Source organism: Diaporthe amygdali (genome assembly GCF_026229845.1).
Source record: "Diaporthe amygdali strain CAA958 chromosome Unknown NODE_29_length_634662_cov_65_424859, whole genome shotgun sequence".
NCBI classification, from domain to species: domain Eukaryota; kingdom Fungi; phylum Ascomycota; class Sordariomycetes; order Diaporthales; family Diaporthaceae; genus Diaporthe; species Diaporthe amygdali.
This window is the reverse complement of record NW_026517049.1, coordinates 558,904-572,845: the sequence shown is the minus strand read 5'-3', so window position 1 is coordinate 572,845 and position 13,942 is coordinate 558,904. Positions and strand designations below refer to the sequence as shown.

The window sequence follows — 13,942 nt, the reverse complement described above, 5'->3', positions numbered from 1 at the left end:
TCAGGTCGTCATCCGTTTCCCCCCTTTGTGGCATATACAGACAGTGAGAATAGCCTCGGGACGCATCTCACGCGTGTGGGTCGCCGCCGCCGCCGCCCTTGCTCTTTCATGTTCTGCCCACAGAACCTGCCAGTCAGCCCTCCTGCCACAAAGAGTCCCAGCAGCAGAGCATCCAGTTCCACAGGCGTTACGATGCTCGTGTGTGTGTGCCCACACTGTAGTTACCAACCGCCTGGGTCCCCGCCCTTCGGTTCGTGCTATGTCACCTTCTCCCAGCCCATTTGCTTGGCTGGCCTGCCAGATCGAGATTGCGGCCAAATAACCGGGTCTCCGGGGCGCCTCTTCATTTGCGAGCACTACGTAAAGATAGTGGGAAGTGGGAGAGAGAGTAGTTCCCAGCTTTTCCTCGGCCAAGCAGAGATACGACTAGACAGTGGACACAAAGTGCGATCGCCGACCTGCCTGCCTGATCCACCCCCAACAAAGCGACACAAAAAGAAACGCCGTGGCTCCTCCCTTCCTCCCCATATATTATCCGGGGACGGAGGGCTCGGAAGATGTCCTGGAGGAAAGAGAGGGAGACAGGCCAGAATACTGTGACAGTCCCTAGCGTAGGGCAAGGAGAACAGGGATTCACAGATAGAAAATAGGCCCCAGATGGCGATCGGGCCGGCTCCGGAGGCGAAACCCAAAAGGAAAAGAAGGGAAGAAAAGAGAAAGTGTACTTATTTAGGGGCCCCCATTTTCTCGGCGCGCCCCTCCCCCTTCATTCCCCCCCGTCCAAGGCACGCCTGCATTGCTACCAAATGGCGTCATCTGGCGTCCAGCTCCGCGGGCGGCTCGGTCGCCCAGATGGGCGGTCTGCATCTGGTTATTCCGCGGTGTGTGTGTGCGTGTGAGTGTGTATGTGTGTGTCTGTGTGTGTCGCTCTCGTCACGTTGTTTGTGGGCGGCGGTGGGCGGTGGCATGGTTGGTCGGAGCGTCGGGGCTACGATTCTGCTGTCGGTCCATGTTGCAATATTAGCCAAAAAAGGTGGACCGCTGCTGTCGAGTGAGCGAGCCAAAAGGCCGAATGCACGAGGTACATCATTTACAATACAGACCTGCAGGATTGCTCAAAAAGTTGCTGATGAATTATGCAGTGATATGCAGGTACAGGCCAGGGCGTGCATGGGGGGCTTGCAGGGTGAGACGGCGATGTACATTTTGAATTTTACTTTATTTTTTGCAACTGTCTGTCTGATCAACTGACAGGGTCCAAATCTATCTACAGCTTAACCAGCCAGCCCGTCTATATGCAGGATATGGAATCTCTATACATCTCGGGTTGTTTCGCCCGCGCCCCTGCTTTCTCTATTGCGTCTCGCTTTGTACAACCCTCCAGCAAAGATTCGCGGCTGTTGAGGTCATCGCAGTCTTGCAGTGAAGGTGGCACTGCTTCGTTTCGTAGGCTGTGTGGCTGCTGCAGCTTCGACGCGATTGCCACATAAGCATGAGAAAGCTCTCGGATTTGTTCGTGCTCGCATTTCGAATTTTCTGTTGTTCATGACTGTAACATGTCCTCCCTCCCAATTTGCACATTGCCATGTACACACAAGCCCAAACGCCAACCATGTCAGAACATGGCTTCAGTCGTGATCAGCAACTGTAGCTTGATAGCAAACTCTGTGACTGATTCGCACAGTGCTATTGTACCTCCCAAAAATTGGGGCCATTCACGTCTGGAACCTCGTTCACAGCCGTCATTCCAGTGTAGTCGGCATCGTTCATCCAAAAGATTGGGTCGTTTTCGAATCCGGCGACGCCTGAGGTGGCGGCGATGGCGGTTGCCAGGGCGGAGTCCTCTGTGACAAGAGCTGCCGCGGACGCAGCATACTTGGTACCGTCCTTCGCGATTTTGCTGAAGTCGTCGAAATCGGTGCTGCCCATTTCCATAGCGCTAAGCAGGCTCTCTTGGTCTCTGCCGAGACTGAATCCCGTGCTCGATGTGTTTGTGCGGCTGAACGTGCCGATGGGGTCGTACTCGTCCCGGATGAAATCATCAACCTCGGACACCTCGCCGGAGGTCAACGTAGGGGGCTGTTCAAAGCCGGCAAAGCTCTGGGCCTGGCTGTAACTCGACGGGGCGAAGCTGCCCAGGTCCTTGCTGGCAAAGTCAAGACCAATGTGGCTCCAGTCAACCTCAGGCTGGCTCAGACCGGCGCTAAACATCGGCTGCTGGTGATCATCCATGCTGTTGAAGAAGTCGTAGTTTTCGGGCATGTTGTAGGAGCCTGATGCCCAGCCGGTAACACTCGAGAGGTCTAATGGAGGCAGGTGAGTGTTGGACTGAGAAAGCGATGACGCAGCAGTCAGCAGCGGTGATGCCGTCTCAGATTTCGCCAACGACTGATCCTGCGCCTGGGGGATGCTGCCACTGCTGCTGGCTGACGACTCGTTGGCGAGGTCTTCCATGGAGCAGTTGGCTCCGCTTCCAGTGCTCTGCATGGAATGCGCACGGCTGAGCTGGTAGGGACCGGATTTCTGGGAAGCCTTCGGGTGCTTATAAGTGGGCTTGTGGTGGCCGTTCTCGTCGAAGGTCAACATCCCGTCGGAGGTCTGGGTGCTAGCTCTGGATCGGCGGTTCCGCACCAGCTTGGACGCCTTTGCGTTCGTATTCGAGCTGAGCTCCTGTTCGGAGTCGGATTCGGGAACGGTGTCGAGCTGGTTCTGCTCCTTCTTGTGCGAGCAGGTGCAGCGTCCACCATGGTTGCAACAGCAGCTCTCCCTGTGACCGTCAACGGTCGACTGCAAGTGCACGCACTTGCTGGTCTTCTCGCCGCAGTCGCACTTGACGTGAGCTGACTTTGAACGGCGCATGTTGCGACAGTGCGAGCACTGGGATACGGGGCGGCCCTTCTTGTTGATGTGCTGCAGGGGTCGATCTAAAAGCGTGAGTGTTAGCGACCAGTCTCCATGACAAAAGTTACCCATTTTAGGAGCATGACGCATTGCAACGTGACGCTTGCTCACTCAGCGTCACAGCAAGCAATGAGAGAGGCCCAGGGGTATGCGCGGATAATGCTCACCCGCATGTTGGCAGTTGCTGACCCTGTGGCCACGCACACAGGACTCACAGGCCCACTTCTCGCCGTCTATTATCATTTTGATGGATTTCGGTGATGTGCTGCGTGGATAAGGGGTAGTAGAGGACTTGATATGTGCTCGGTTATGCCGAGATGCGAGGCTCGCGAGGCGAGGCGAGGCGCGTCAATGGCAGCGCTTATGCTGCAGGTAGCGGAGTCGCAATGCTGTCAATTGGTGGGGTCCAGATGACACCTGCAGCTGTCCACGAGCAGGTGACTGACTGGCTAATTCGTCTGGCCTGCCAAGGTCTGAGAAGTCGAGTCCGGTGCTAAGCGATTCGTCTCAGCGTGCTCGAATAAGTTGGTGGAAAGAAAAGAAGTCTGGTATCGAGTCTAATGAAACATTCGATTGGGTATCTGGCAAAACAGCTTTTGAGATCCTGACCGGGAAACTCCAATGGATGCAAACGCCGAGAAAGAAGTACAACAACAGAGTTGAGTGGAGATTGGTCTAATGGTGATGTCTTGTGTTGTTTAGATTGTTGTGGTTGAAGAGTTGCGGGCGGAAGGTGTCGTTCAACTCAAGAAGATGATGGTGGGATAGATATTGGACTAGACAGGCGAGGTCTGAAGCTCACGAGCGCAGGGTGAGATTCATCGGATAGGCGGCGGGTGGGCGGATCGAGGGTGGGATTCTGAACTCTGGGTGCTGGAGTTCCGGGCTTGGTCGCTTTGCGCGCGTGGGAGAAGCCAGATAATAGTGGATGGTCGCAGCGGGTCCTTGTACCGGCTAGGTAGGGTAGGTGGATGCGATGCAATGCGGTGCGGTGCGGTGCGGCGCAAGTCCAGGGTTGAGGCAAGTCAAGACTATGCCAGGGTGTGTATTTTTATAAAACACGTAGGCTGGTCCTTTGCTGCTCGAAGCGCAGGAGAGTCAGTGCTGCAGTGCGGTCGAGGACTTGGCAGCAAAGATCAGAGTCCCTTTAGCCGAGAAGCGCGGTGGCTGCGTGGGTGGGCGATGCCGGGCCGTGGACGAGAGAGCTGGCCGACTTGACTCGGACGAGAGAGGTGATGCGGTTTGTGAGAGTTGTGGTATTTATGGTATATGTGTACAAGTGGCGTGTATATTGTTGTATATGTACCGTATACACAGGCACACAAAACACAGAGGCTTATATATATGTATATATATATAAATATAAATGTGCGTTTGATGCACAGAGTCGGAGCAGAAGATGGCCGGCGATGGCAAAAAAGAGCCGGGATGGGAGTCGGGAGTCGGGGTTGAGAAGTCGAGAGGATCGCAAGTCCTCTGACGTTGACCCAACGTCAACCGACGGAAGGTACGGTTTTGCTTGTAAAAAGTAGGACAAGGCTGATGGAAGGGGCGAAGGTGGAAAAAGGACAGGAAACAAAGGAAGGCGCGAGATGGAAGGGGGCGATGTCGAGGGCGAGGAAGGACCGTTTTATTGTTCAACGGGCGGCGAGTGGGAACTGGGACCTTGGGGCTGGGGGGGGGGGTGTGAGTGAGAGAGTGTGTGTGGTGCGTGGAAGTGGTGGAAGAGACTTGGGGACTGGGACTGGGATTGGGAAAACTGAACTACCTCGCTCTTCTCTTGGTGCGAGTGAGTGAGTGCGTGTGTGTGCGTGTGCGCGTGTGTGTCAAGGAATTGGCAGATGCAAATGGCAATGCAAATGAAAATGCAAATGGAAATGCAAATGGGGATGGAACCAGCACCATCATCGGAGTGGGTGTGGGCGTGTGGGTGTGGGCGCGGACACGGGGCGTGGGCGTGGCCATGGACTTGGACTTGGGACTTTGGACCTTGGATTTTGGGGCATTTGGGGGGGCTTGGGGCTTGGGGCTTGGGACCTGGGAACCTTGGGACTTGGGGGGACCTGTTCGCACTTTGCACATGGGCGCGGCAGAGGAACCTCGACTTGACCCGGCTCGACTCGACTCTTCGGCTTCCTCTCTTGGGGGTCATCTCTCTCCCACTCTCTCCAGTCTCCCAGTCTCCCAGTCTCCATCTCCAAGGGCCCAGGTCCGGTTCCAGGGCCAGGGCACCTGGCCAGGGCACGGTGACCAAAAGTACAATCGAGATACCTGACGATCCCGCTGCTGATGCGGCAACTTGCCAAGTACCGCCCCAGATCACATCTCGCAAATGACGGCACCACACCAGCCAGGCTATCCCACCTGTCTCGTCTTGTCTTGCCTCCAGGGTTCTTCTGTCGCTGTCGCTGGTGCTTCTGGTGCTGTACCTAGGTACTGTACTCTGGTTTTTCTGGGCCCTGACAAAGCTCCAGTATGTATCCATCTACTCATCCACCCATCTAGTCATCCGTACGCAATACTGTCGGCCATACTGTATCCAGCCAGGTCAGCTCTGCTCTGCTCTGCTCTGCCAGCCTGCGCCTCCACGATGAAGCTGCAGTGGCACAGGGAGCGCAGTGTGCAGAGTGCAGAGTGCAGTAGAGTTCACGAGCCAAGGCCCTGCTAGCTCTCCCCTGCGCTGGTCTCTGGATCTCCGCTCCCTGCTCTCTCTGGGTTGCGTTGCGTTGCCTGTTCTAGGCGAAAGACGGGGCGGGAAATCCTCGACAAGCAGGCGCTGCCCCCCGTGCTTGGGTCTGTGTCTGTGTCTGGCCCTCGTCACTGCTACCGCTTGCCGCTACCGCTACCCGCGCTGCTGGGTGTGGGACCAGTACGTGCAGAGTACAGTACGGCTCAATCTTTGGGGGGTTCCCATCTGCAGGGTTGTCTTCTTGATCCAGTCTTGTCTTGGGATGGCTTGGGATGGCCTTGGGATGGGACGCAGCCGTGCAGAGTTACACGTTGGCCAGGTCCAGGGTTGCAGCGTCGCAGTGTCGCAGGCGTGCAAGTGGGCGTGCAAGTGGGCGGCGTCTGCCCCCCAATCGAGCCTACGAGGTCTGGCGAGTGTGGGATGCCATGGGATGCCCATGGGATGCCCATACCCTTGCCTGGCCTGCTGGCTCATGGCCTGCTGGCCCGCACTCTACTCGCTCGCTGTGTCTCTCGCTCTTGGTCCGTCACCAATACCAATTCAGCAAAATTGAATACGCGATAGGATTACCCTACTCCCCCCCAGCCGAGCCAGTCCCGATTGCAGCGCTCATCTCGACCGCATCCAGCTAGGTTTTCGATTTGGAGACCCTCCTCCTCCTCCTGTGTCGCAACCTACCGTCTTGACACACCCAGCGTCGTCGACACCGACACCGACACCGACTCCAACCCACCAACCCACCGACTACTTGCTTCACTAGGTGACTGACAGAATGACTGCAGCTTGCATTCCCCGAACCGATCTCTCACGTCCGCACGGGGTCATCAATGTGACCTGCCAAGTGCTGGATGTCTCACAAGCTGCCAACCCTGAGATCCAAATCCAGCCGCCCATGTTAACCTCCGCTGTTGACTCGGATCTCAGTCAAATCTTCTGGACTTTTGACGACATCTATCCGCGACACTGACCAAAGCTCCTTGGCGGAGAACCTATCCCGCGTCTCGGTCGCTTGGACCTAGCTCCACCACAGTGAAGGATACCCTGGGGAGCTCACGATGTGTCCTGCGCCAGGCTGCAGCTTCTCTTTCCGGCATGGTACGCCGTACGCACGCGTCTGCCTCCAGTGGTTCGTTCAGCCTGCTGGTACTGTAATTGACAATAGTGAACTCGGACCCTCTTGCGACGCTGCTCAAGGGAACGTGAACCTATACTGCTTGACGCACGAACATGTCGCTCCGTGACGAAGCGGTGGTCGAGACTCTGCGTCCCGTTATTGTTTGGTCTTGGTCCTTCAACGACAGGCATATTCTACCCGCACATCCGTTTACGGTCCCATTCCAACAACACACCTTGCCCATATTCACCGTGCAGGGGGGCTAAATTCAGTGATATGCGGTTCACCACCTGTCCTGCATGGTGCTAGTCGATGCAATCTTCATCAAGCATTTCATTAGGGCTCCTGGCTAGCTCTTGCAGCCCTAGTAGGGCCCGCTAATAGCTACAACCCCAGTCAGACCGCTCTTGTCTGCGCGGTACAGGCTCAATCCGATATCCAACAGCGACGGGGAATCGTGGCCCGTCAATTTGTCAAATCAATGAGGCGAAACAATCACACCAAAGGCAATCTCCTGCCAAGATTGCAGTGATGATCAAAAGATTGTCACAAGCAACCACGGAAATCAGACACCCCACACTGGCCGCTGGGACTGTCTGGACTGTGGAATAATAATAGCATTTAGTATCATGGATGTTTGATACCTGGCCAGTGGGACCAAACAATCATACGCTGGGGTGTATACTATGTCTATACCAACTGATTGCCCGTCGAGCCAAGCCCTGCCGTCTCGGTCAAACATCTCGTGGGGTCTCGCCAGGCGTAAGATTCCAATATATGGCTTCGGATCAGCCTTCCGGACATCTCAACCTGGCGAAATAAGCCTCCTCAAGACATATATGACTGCCGTTAAAGGCCAAGACCTGCCATTGCTGTATCAAACCCCCAACTATTATTGATACTTGATACACAGTGCTCCCTCGCCCAGAGACTGTCATGAAACGCAGCGGCTGGTGGTGGACGACTCAGAAGCAGGCCACGGTCGACGACGCTGTACATCCCCGAACCCGTCACCGAGACATATGTCCCAGGGACACGTACAAGCACCTTGGCGCCGAGGAATATCACTCTTGATACTCCGGCAGTCTGCAAAGCGTATGTGAGCTTTCTAAATTTACCAGGACACTTGTTTCGTTTCGAACCCCCGAAATTCAGGGCGGTCACGGTCATATTGGCGTCCGATATTGCAGACATTTACGCGTACGGGACGAGGCGGCGTACGTTTGTCCCTTCTCTCGGCAACCTTGGCAGCGGCTGAGGCCGTCAAGAAAGTTTCAACGCTCGGGGACATGAAGATCTTCTCCGGACACTGCCTGTCGAGTCGTCGACCTGACCAGAACTTGCAGGCTCGTGACGAAACACCCGACATCCAGCGTGGAGGTATCTGTACCTTGCGGAGTAGGAGGCTGGTGGCTACGGCTGTAGGCGTAGCTTTGGATGCAAGCCAGCTCCTGCGTCAGCTTCATAAATTGCGAGGACTCAACACATGTGCGTGTTCGGGGTCCGATTTGCTGCACCGGGTGAAACCTCGCGGCCTGGGTACGCATCATGAGGAAGATTACTTCGTACAAACCTCGGAAATCTGAATCTGACAAGTCGACCATGACTGTCGACATGACGAGGAGTTCTAAATCCGCAACTTCATTAGAGGCTCTTGAATGCGATTGTGGGACACGTCCAGCGACTGATTCGAACAATGGACATATTTCGGACCAATCGTCTGCCCCCTGGCACTGACGATACATACCCAATCAGTACTGCACGGATTGAGCCCCACCATGATGATGAGGAGCAATGACCGCCCGGGCATAGGTCGGCGGGATATGTCTGGGATGCCTGCCCTGAACAAAGGGCCGAAAGCCAACTGTCACGGAACAGCCCTGCTGGCCTCGTCGGCCGGGATTAGGCAGTCCCCACACCCGCAGCGAAGTTCGGTCGTCAGCAACGGAAACTTGGTCTAGCATCAGCTGTGCGCCGTTGGCGAAGTTGTAAAAATTTGCAAGTGCCCACACACCTACCTCGAACAAGATTTTTGCGGATCGCCACCGACGTCGTTGTTACTTGCAGGGAGCTGCCATACGGGCGGCTGCAGAGCAAGGAGCGGCTGCGTGTGTCTCCCTAGCTCGCATGGCAAGTCCCGAGGTCGAAGTCAGAGAAGGTACCGTACCCCCAAGGTACGTACCTGGGGCCTAGGATGGACAGATCTGGGCCCTCCTCACTGCAACGGACTGAGAGAGAGCACTGTACCACTTTCTGCCATCTCGGCTGCCACTGCCTCTCACGTCCCCTTTTTCGCCCGGGTCTGTGAGCCCTTCCTGTAGCATCAACTTCCACCAACACCACATTCTGGCACAAGTAAGACAGAGTTCAGGCGTCAAAAGGCAACCTTCTCCATTCCAGATGGTCAATTGACGTCGGCATTGAATCCCAAACTCCATTTTCCCCAGATTCTCTCCGCAAAACACCCTTGTTATGCAGCCCGATTTCCCCAGAGCGCTCCCGAATCTTCCCGATCGCTGGACACCCCCCCTGGACGAACCACTCCTCAGAGTCGGGCGACGCGATTTGTGTATCCCTGTAGTCATACTCTTGTCCTGGCACACACCCCAATTCCTGCAAGGGATGTTTTTGTCATGGAAAAAGGTTCAGTCAATTCCTGATTTGATGCAGCGCTATACTTTTTGACCATGCTGTCAGAGGAAATAAGAAGCATGTGCCTACCCGGCGTGATAATGCTCCGGCAGGGTCGTCCACTTGGCAGTCTTCTAGGACACTTCTAGAGGATGCCGCGCCCTGGAACAGTCTTTCGCGGGCGGGCTTTTGGGGTCCGCAGGTGGTCAGCGTGGTACAACCCAAACTATCACTGCACTGCGCTTCACTGCAGTAACGCTCCCGCACTGTTGCGCCTACAGGATGAGACTCGATCCCTAAGTCCCTCATACATTTACCAATGCTTTCAAGTCCGAGTGCCCTTTCCAGGCCCGAAACTAGGCCCTCCATCTTGAGCCTCCTCTGATCGCCATTGGACCCTTGGTGACGTTCCTGGATTTCCCCAGGTTTCCGTACTTCTTTTAGTGGCGCGAGCTGTCACCCTCTGCCGCCCGAGTTTTGTGTGAGCCGGGAGCGCCTCCATCCTTCATGGCAGATCTTTGCCTTTTCCCTTTAGCCTGCGGTTGCAGAGTCGAAGCCTTCAATCGGGCGACAAGTCATCATATCTACGGGGTCTCCGTCTACTATATCATTCCTCAGATAGTGTGAGCTGCAGGTGAGAGACGATCGTATGGCCTACGTGTTGCTCACCAGCGGTTCAGTGAGTTGCTACACACCATGGGGATATCCCATCCTTTCCCTACACCGACGTAGCCGCACTGAGCCAGCAAACCGCAGAGCTGGCCTGTTCTGGCTGGGTGGGCATGCTGCCGACGGCTCTAAGCACTTGCAAAGTCCCAGTCATGTGGCAGGGCCTCGGGCTGTTGATACTACGGTCTCAGGAATCACCTGTTCGGGGCCGGTCCGACTGGGAAAAGTCATGGCCGGCCCTTCTGGGTGTTACTTCCTCCCAGTGGTTGCGCATGTGCGTCGTTCCCACCGTCTCTACTGACACGCCCGCGTCTAAGTAGCGAGATGATGTCAAACTGCTGGCGATTTTGGGACTGCTACCCCAAGGGAAGACCTGGCCGTGGTTTGGGGACGTCGGTGCCGTTCATGCCGAGCCGGCACCACCGTGGTCCCAGCTTGACGGATAACACGGGATACAGATGAAGCAACGCGTTTCCTCGAATATTCGGCAGACATTCATACCGTGACCGACATCATGGCGCCGATATGGATAAGTCTGGCTTGCATCTCATCAAGGCCGAGTTTGCTCTTCCGTTCTTGCCAATGTCATTGACTACTCGCCCAATGCAAACGATGCTTGCCGACAACCCTCCCTACAATGGCCGCATAGCATGTCAGTTGCAGGCAAGCCATGGCCACGTCTATGGCAGTCCTATCGCACAGCAGACGGCGCTGAAAGACCTTGGTACGTGGTGAAATAACAGAAACGTCCATATCCGGTGAGCAGAGTCGTGGACGGCCCGTTGAGCGGCGCCGGTGCCGACTTTTGATGCGCTGCAGCTTGGCGCTGTTGCTTGGCGCTGTTGGCCGAGGGCACGGGAAGCCGCAAGGTGTGGCAGCTTCACCAGACTTGCCGATGCGGCTCCCGACAGAATACGGATACACTTTGTAGCTGGAACTAGCCCTTTCTTTTTCCTCTAAGGAGCTCACGGGAGCGAAATAGCCCGAGGCTGGAATCGAAGACCTGAAGCGACTCTTCCGACACAGAGTTTTCATGCTTTTAGTCCTCCACCAATGCAGGAGGGAGAAGCTTCGCGGATGAAGGCAGGTCCTCAGACCATCAAACAGTGATCGGGCACAGCCGGCAAGCATTCTCGAAGACAGCCACGGAGAAATCGAGCCGCAGAGCAATATAGAGTTGCGGGCCACGTAGGACACTCATGGGTTTTCCCTTTGCAGCCTGGCCTCGGCCTCGGCCTGGACTTCAACCGTGACCAGGGAGCAAGACCCCATGTTTCGTATTACCCAGCTCAAGCGCCAGTCGAGCAGTCTTGGAAATTCCTGTATACGAGGGGTCGCTGCTCGAGTCCAGCGAGCGTCAGGGGGGCAATCAATGGCGGGGCGAGAGGCCAAGAGAACTATAGCATTCTCGCTAGGCTGAAGTCGCCCATGGCTCCGGGCGCCAACCTGGGATACAATGGGACATGGTGTTGGCCGCCTCAATGGCGTGGATGGGCATGGGCATGGTGGTGAGAGCGCGGCAGATCCGGCCCGTCAGTTGGAGATGCTGCGTGACAAGGCGGTTATTATTCTACTGCGTGTAAGACGACGGGTGGGATCGGCACCATTCAGACTAGGGATTTGGAGGAGGGATGGGCACGCATTTTGTGTGGTGCGGCGGTCGTAGTGCGAGGTTTGGGTTGCACAAACTTCGCAATGCGACGGACCCCAAATCCCCATCTCGCTTCCATCCGGCCTTCTAGAAGCCTGCCTCTGTTGTTCGGCGGGTGGCACATTGCAGCAAGAAGCTCTCTCGATCCTGCGCCCGCGCCCTGCGCCGCACTCCTGCCTCTATACGCACAGCAGGCTATGCAGGTGATGCGTGTGATGCAGGTGACGCAGGCGATGCCTTTTTGGCTCTCCTGAATATCCCGCACCACCACCACCCACAGCCTATCGCGGGCGGTCCATTGCATGCAGAGAACTTGTCCCTCGCCTCGGGGCGTCCTTAGTCCTGTCCATGTCAGACCACTCCAGCTGGGTGCTCATCCTTATCCTCGGGGCCGTCGTGTTCGTCTCCAGTATCTTTTTGCCCCGCACACCGCGGCTTCACGCTGTCGGGCTGTGCAGGAGCTGGCTGGATGCTGGCCTGCATTTACGGTGATCTATGCCACGGGTGGCTGGTAAAGAGGGCCAGGCTGAATTGCCTCAAATGCAGGATCGCCAAGGAGGATGAGAGGAGGGTGGGGGCGTGTGCAGCGTGCACAGCGTGCAGGCCACCCCACCCCCCTTCATCGTGTTGCCCTCGGCTATCGCGCATCACTGAGGTGTCAAGCTGTCAGACAAGAAAGCAAGGCAAGCTTGCATCTCCCAGTCTGGTTGAGATCTGGATTTGGTAGGTGGCTGGCTGGCCGTTGGCTGTTGGCTGTTGGCTGTTGGCTGTAGGCTGTAGGCTGTAGGCTGTAGGCTGTCTGTTGGTCTCGTACGAATTCTCATTCCCACGGAGGACCCCGCTATGACATATCGGCGTCGACTGAACCGCAAACCGTGACTGCACTAAGGTTTGGGAGCTTGGGCCACCTCGGAGCTCTTCCCTGCAGCCACAAGTCAGAAATTTTCTTCCTTCCACTTGGAGCAGCCCTGAGCATACGCGCAACACATACACACACACTCACACACACGCACATCCTTTCTGTTTCTCTCCCAGACATCCCACTCCCATCTCCCCCCACGACCACGCCGACTTGACTTCCGTCCAAGCGCCACCACCCTACTGCTTCTGGCTGTCACTTTGCATAAGTAGCAGCAGATCGAGTTGAGCTTCTCCGCAGCTTGAGGCTGTCAGTTCCTAGCTCCTCGGCGTCCACCCTGACATCTCCGCTGTGCTGGCTACGGCCATGCCCGTCACCGAAGACGGGCAAAAGGAAGGATTTGCTGCTAGATGATCAACCGGGATCAAGAAAGCCCTTCCCTTATACAACACGACCATTGAGTTGGGGGCACGCTTCTCTTGCAGGACATTCCAGAGCATCTCTCCCCGTGCCACTCGGATCCTGCTCAGGAACTGCTCGCTTGCACCTGTGCAGAGTGGCTGCTTATTTGCACCCATCCAACTGGACGTATGCTCGTGCGGCAGACATGACGAGATTCCTACGTGTATGGCCATGTTCGATCGAACAAGGCGTCGTCCACACGGGCTACTGCGCCTGAGCCAACATCAGCCAGGGCTGCTTCAAGACCACCTCGATTCCAGGATCTCCCTGGGTGCCACACTCCTGTACCAAACGCAGCCGCTGTCCGGCGAGGCTTTCAAGTCATCAACATCTCCTCGGTCTAGCAACCGCAGGGCTGCAAGTGCCGCCACTGGCCCTAGTATGTGATAGGGACCTTGCTAGACCGATGAAGACGGGGTGTACAAGACGCGAAAAAGCTCCGTCAGACGGTGCCAGAGTCTGCAATGCAATCCAAAGGTAAGCCCTGCCAGATATCACGTGTTTACACGTGTATCGACGTCTACTGTCCTATCTCTCCGTTGGCGTAGACGTTTTCGCACTGGCATAGATGAACATAAGACCCGTTGCTGGGCGCCCGGTTTTAAGAGATCGTCTTGACTCTCCTTGAAACTCCTGGGAATCAGCTGTGGCCACATTCTCTCCTTCTCGATCCCTCTGGGTATCTCCTTTCGTCCCCGCAGTGTGTTCCTTTCCCAGGCCCTGACCACATCAGCCTGGGGGTCGAGAGTCCTCTCTGCACTGGTCGTCACAATGCCGTAAACCGGCTACTCAAAACTGCGGGCGATCTTCCGATTGTCCGATCAGTGGTCACATCGCTTCACAGGACGAGGTTCATGGTCTTATTCTCGCTGATGGGGTCAATAAGCCACGAGATATACCACAACATCTTAGCTGCATATCCCACGTTTTAGGGTGGAGAGCTCCCTGGCACAAACTTTGTCAGAT

General features: G+C 56.0%; 1 protein-coding gene across 1 annotated transcript; it reads right to left on the bottom strand.

Moving 5' to 3' along the window:
- Positions 1–1,686: 1,686 nt before the first annotated feature.
- On the bottom strand, positions 1,687–3,144 carry J7T55_004446 (uncharacterized protein; the record flags this gene model as incomplete). The annotated part of the gene is made up of 2 exons (XM_053132100.1): positions 1,687–2,924; positions 3,117–3,144. The coding sequence occupies 2 exons, from the start codon at positions 3,142–3,144 to the stop codon at positions 1,687–1,689; spliced, it is 1,266 nt and encodes a 421-aa protein (XP_052990059.1).
- Positions 3,145–13,942: the final 10,798 nt, after the last annotated feature.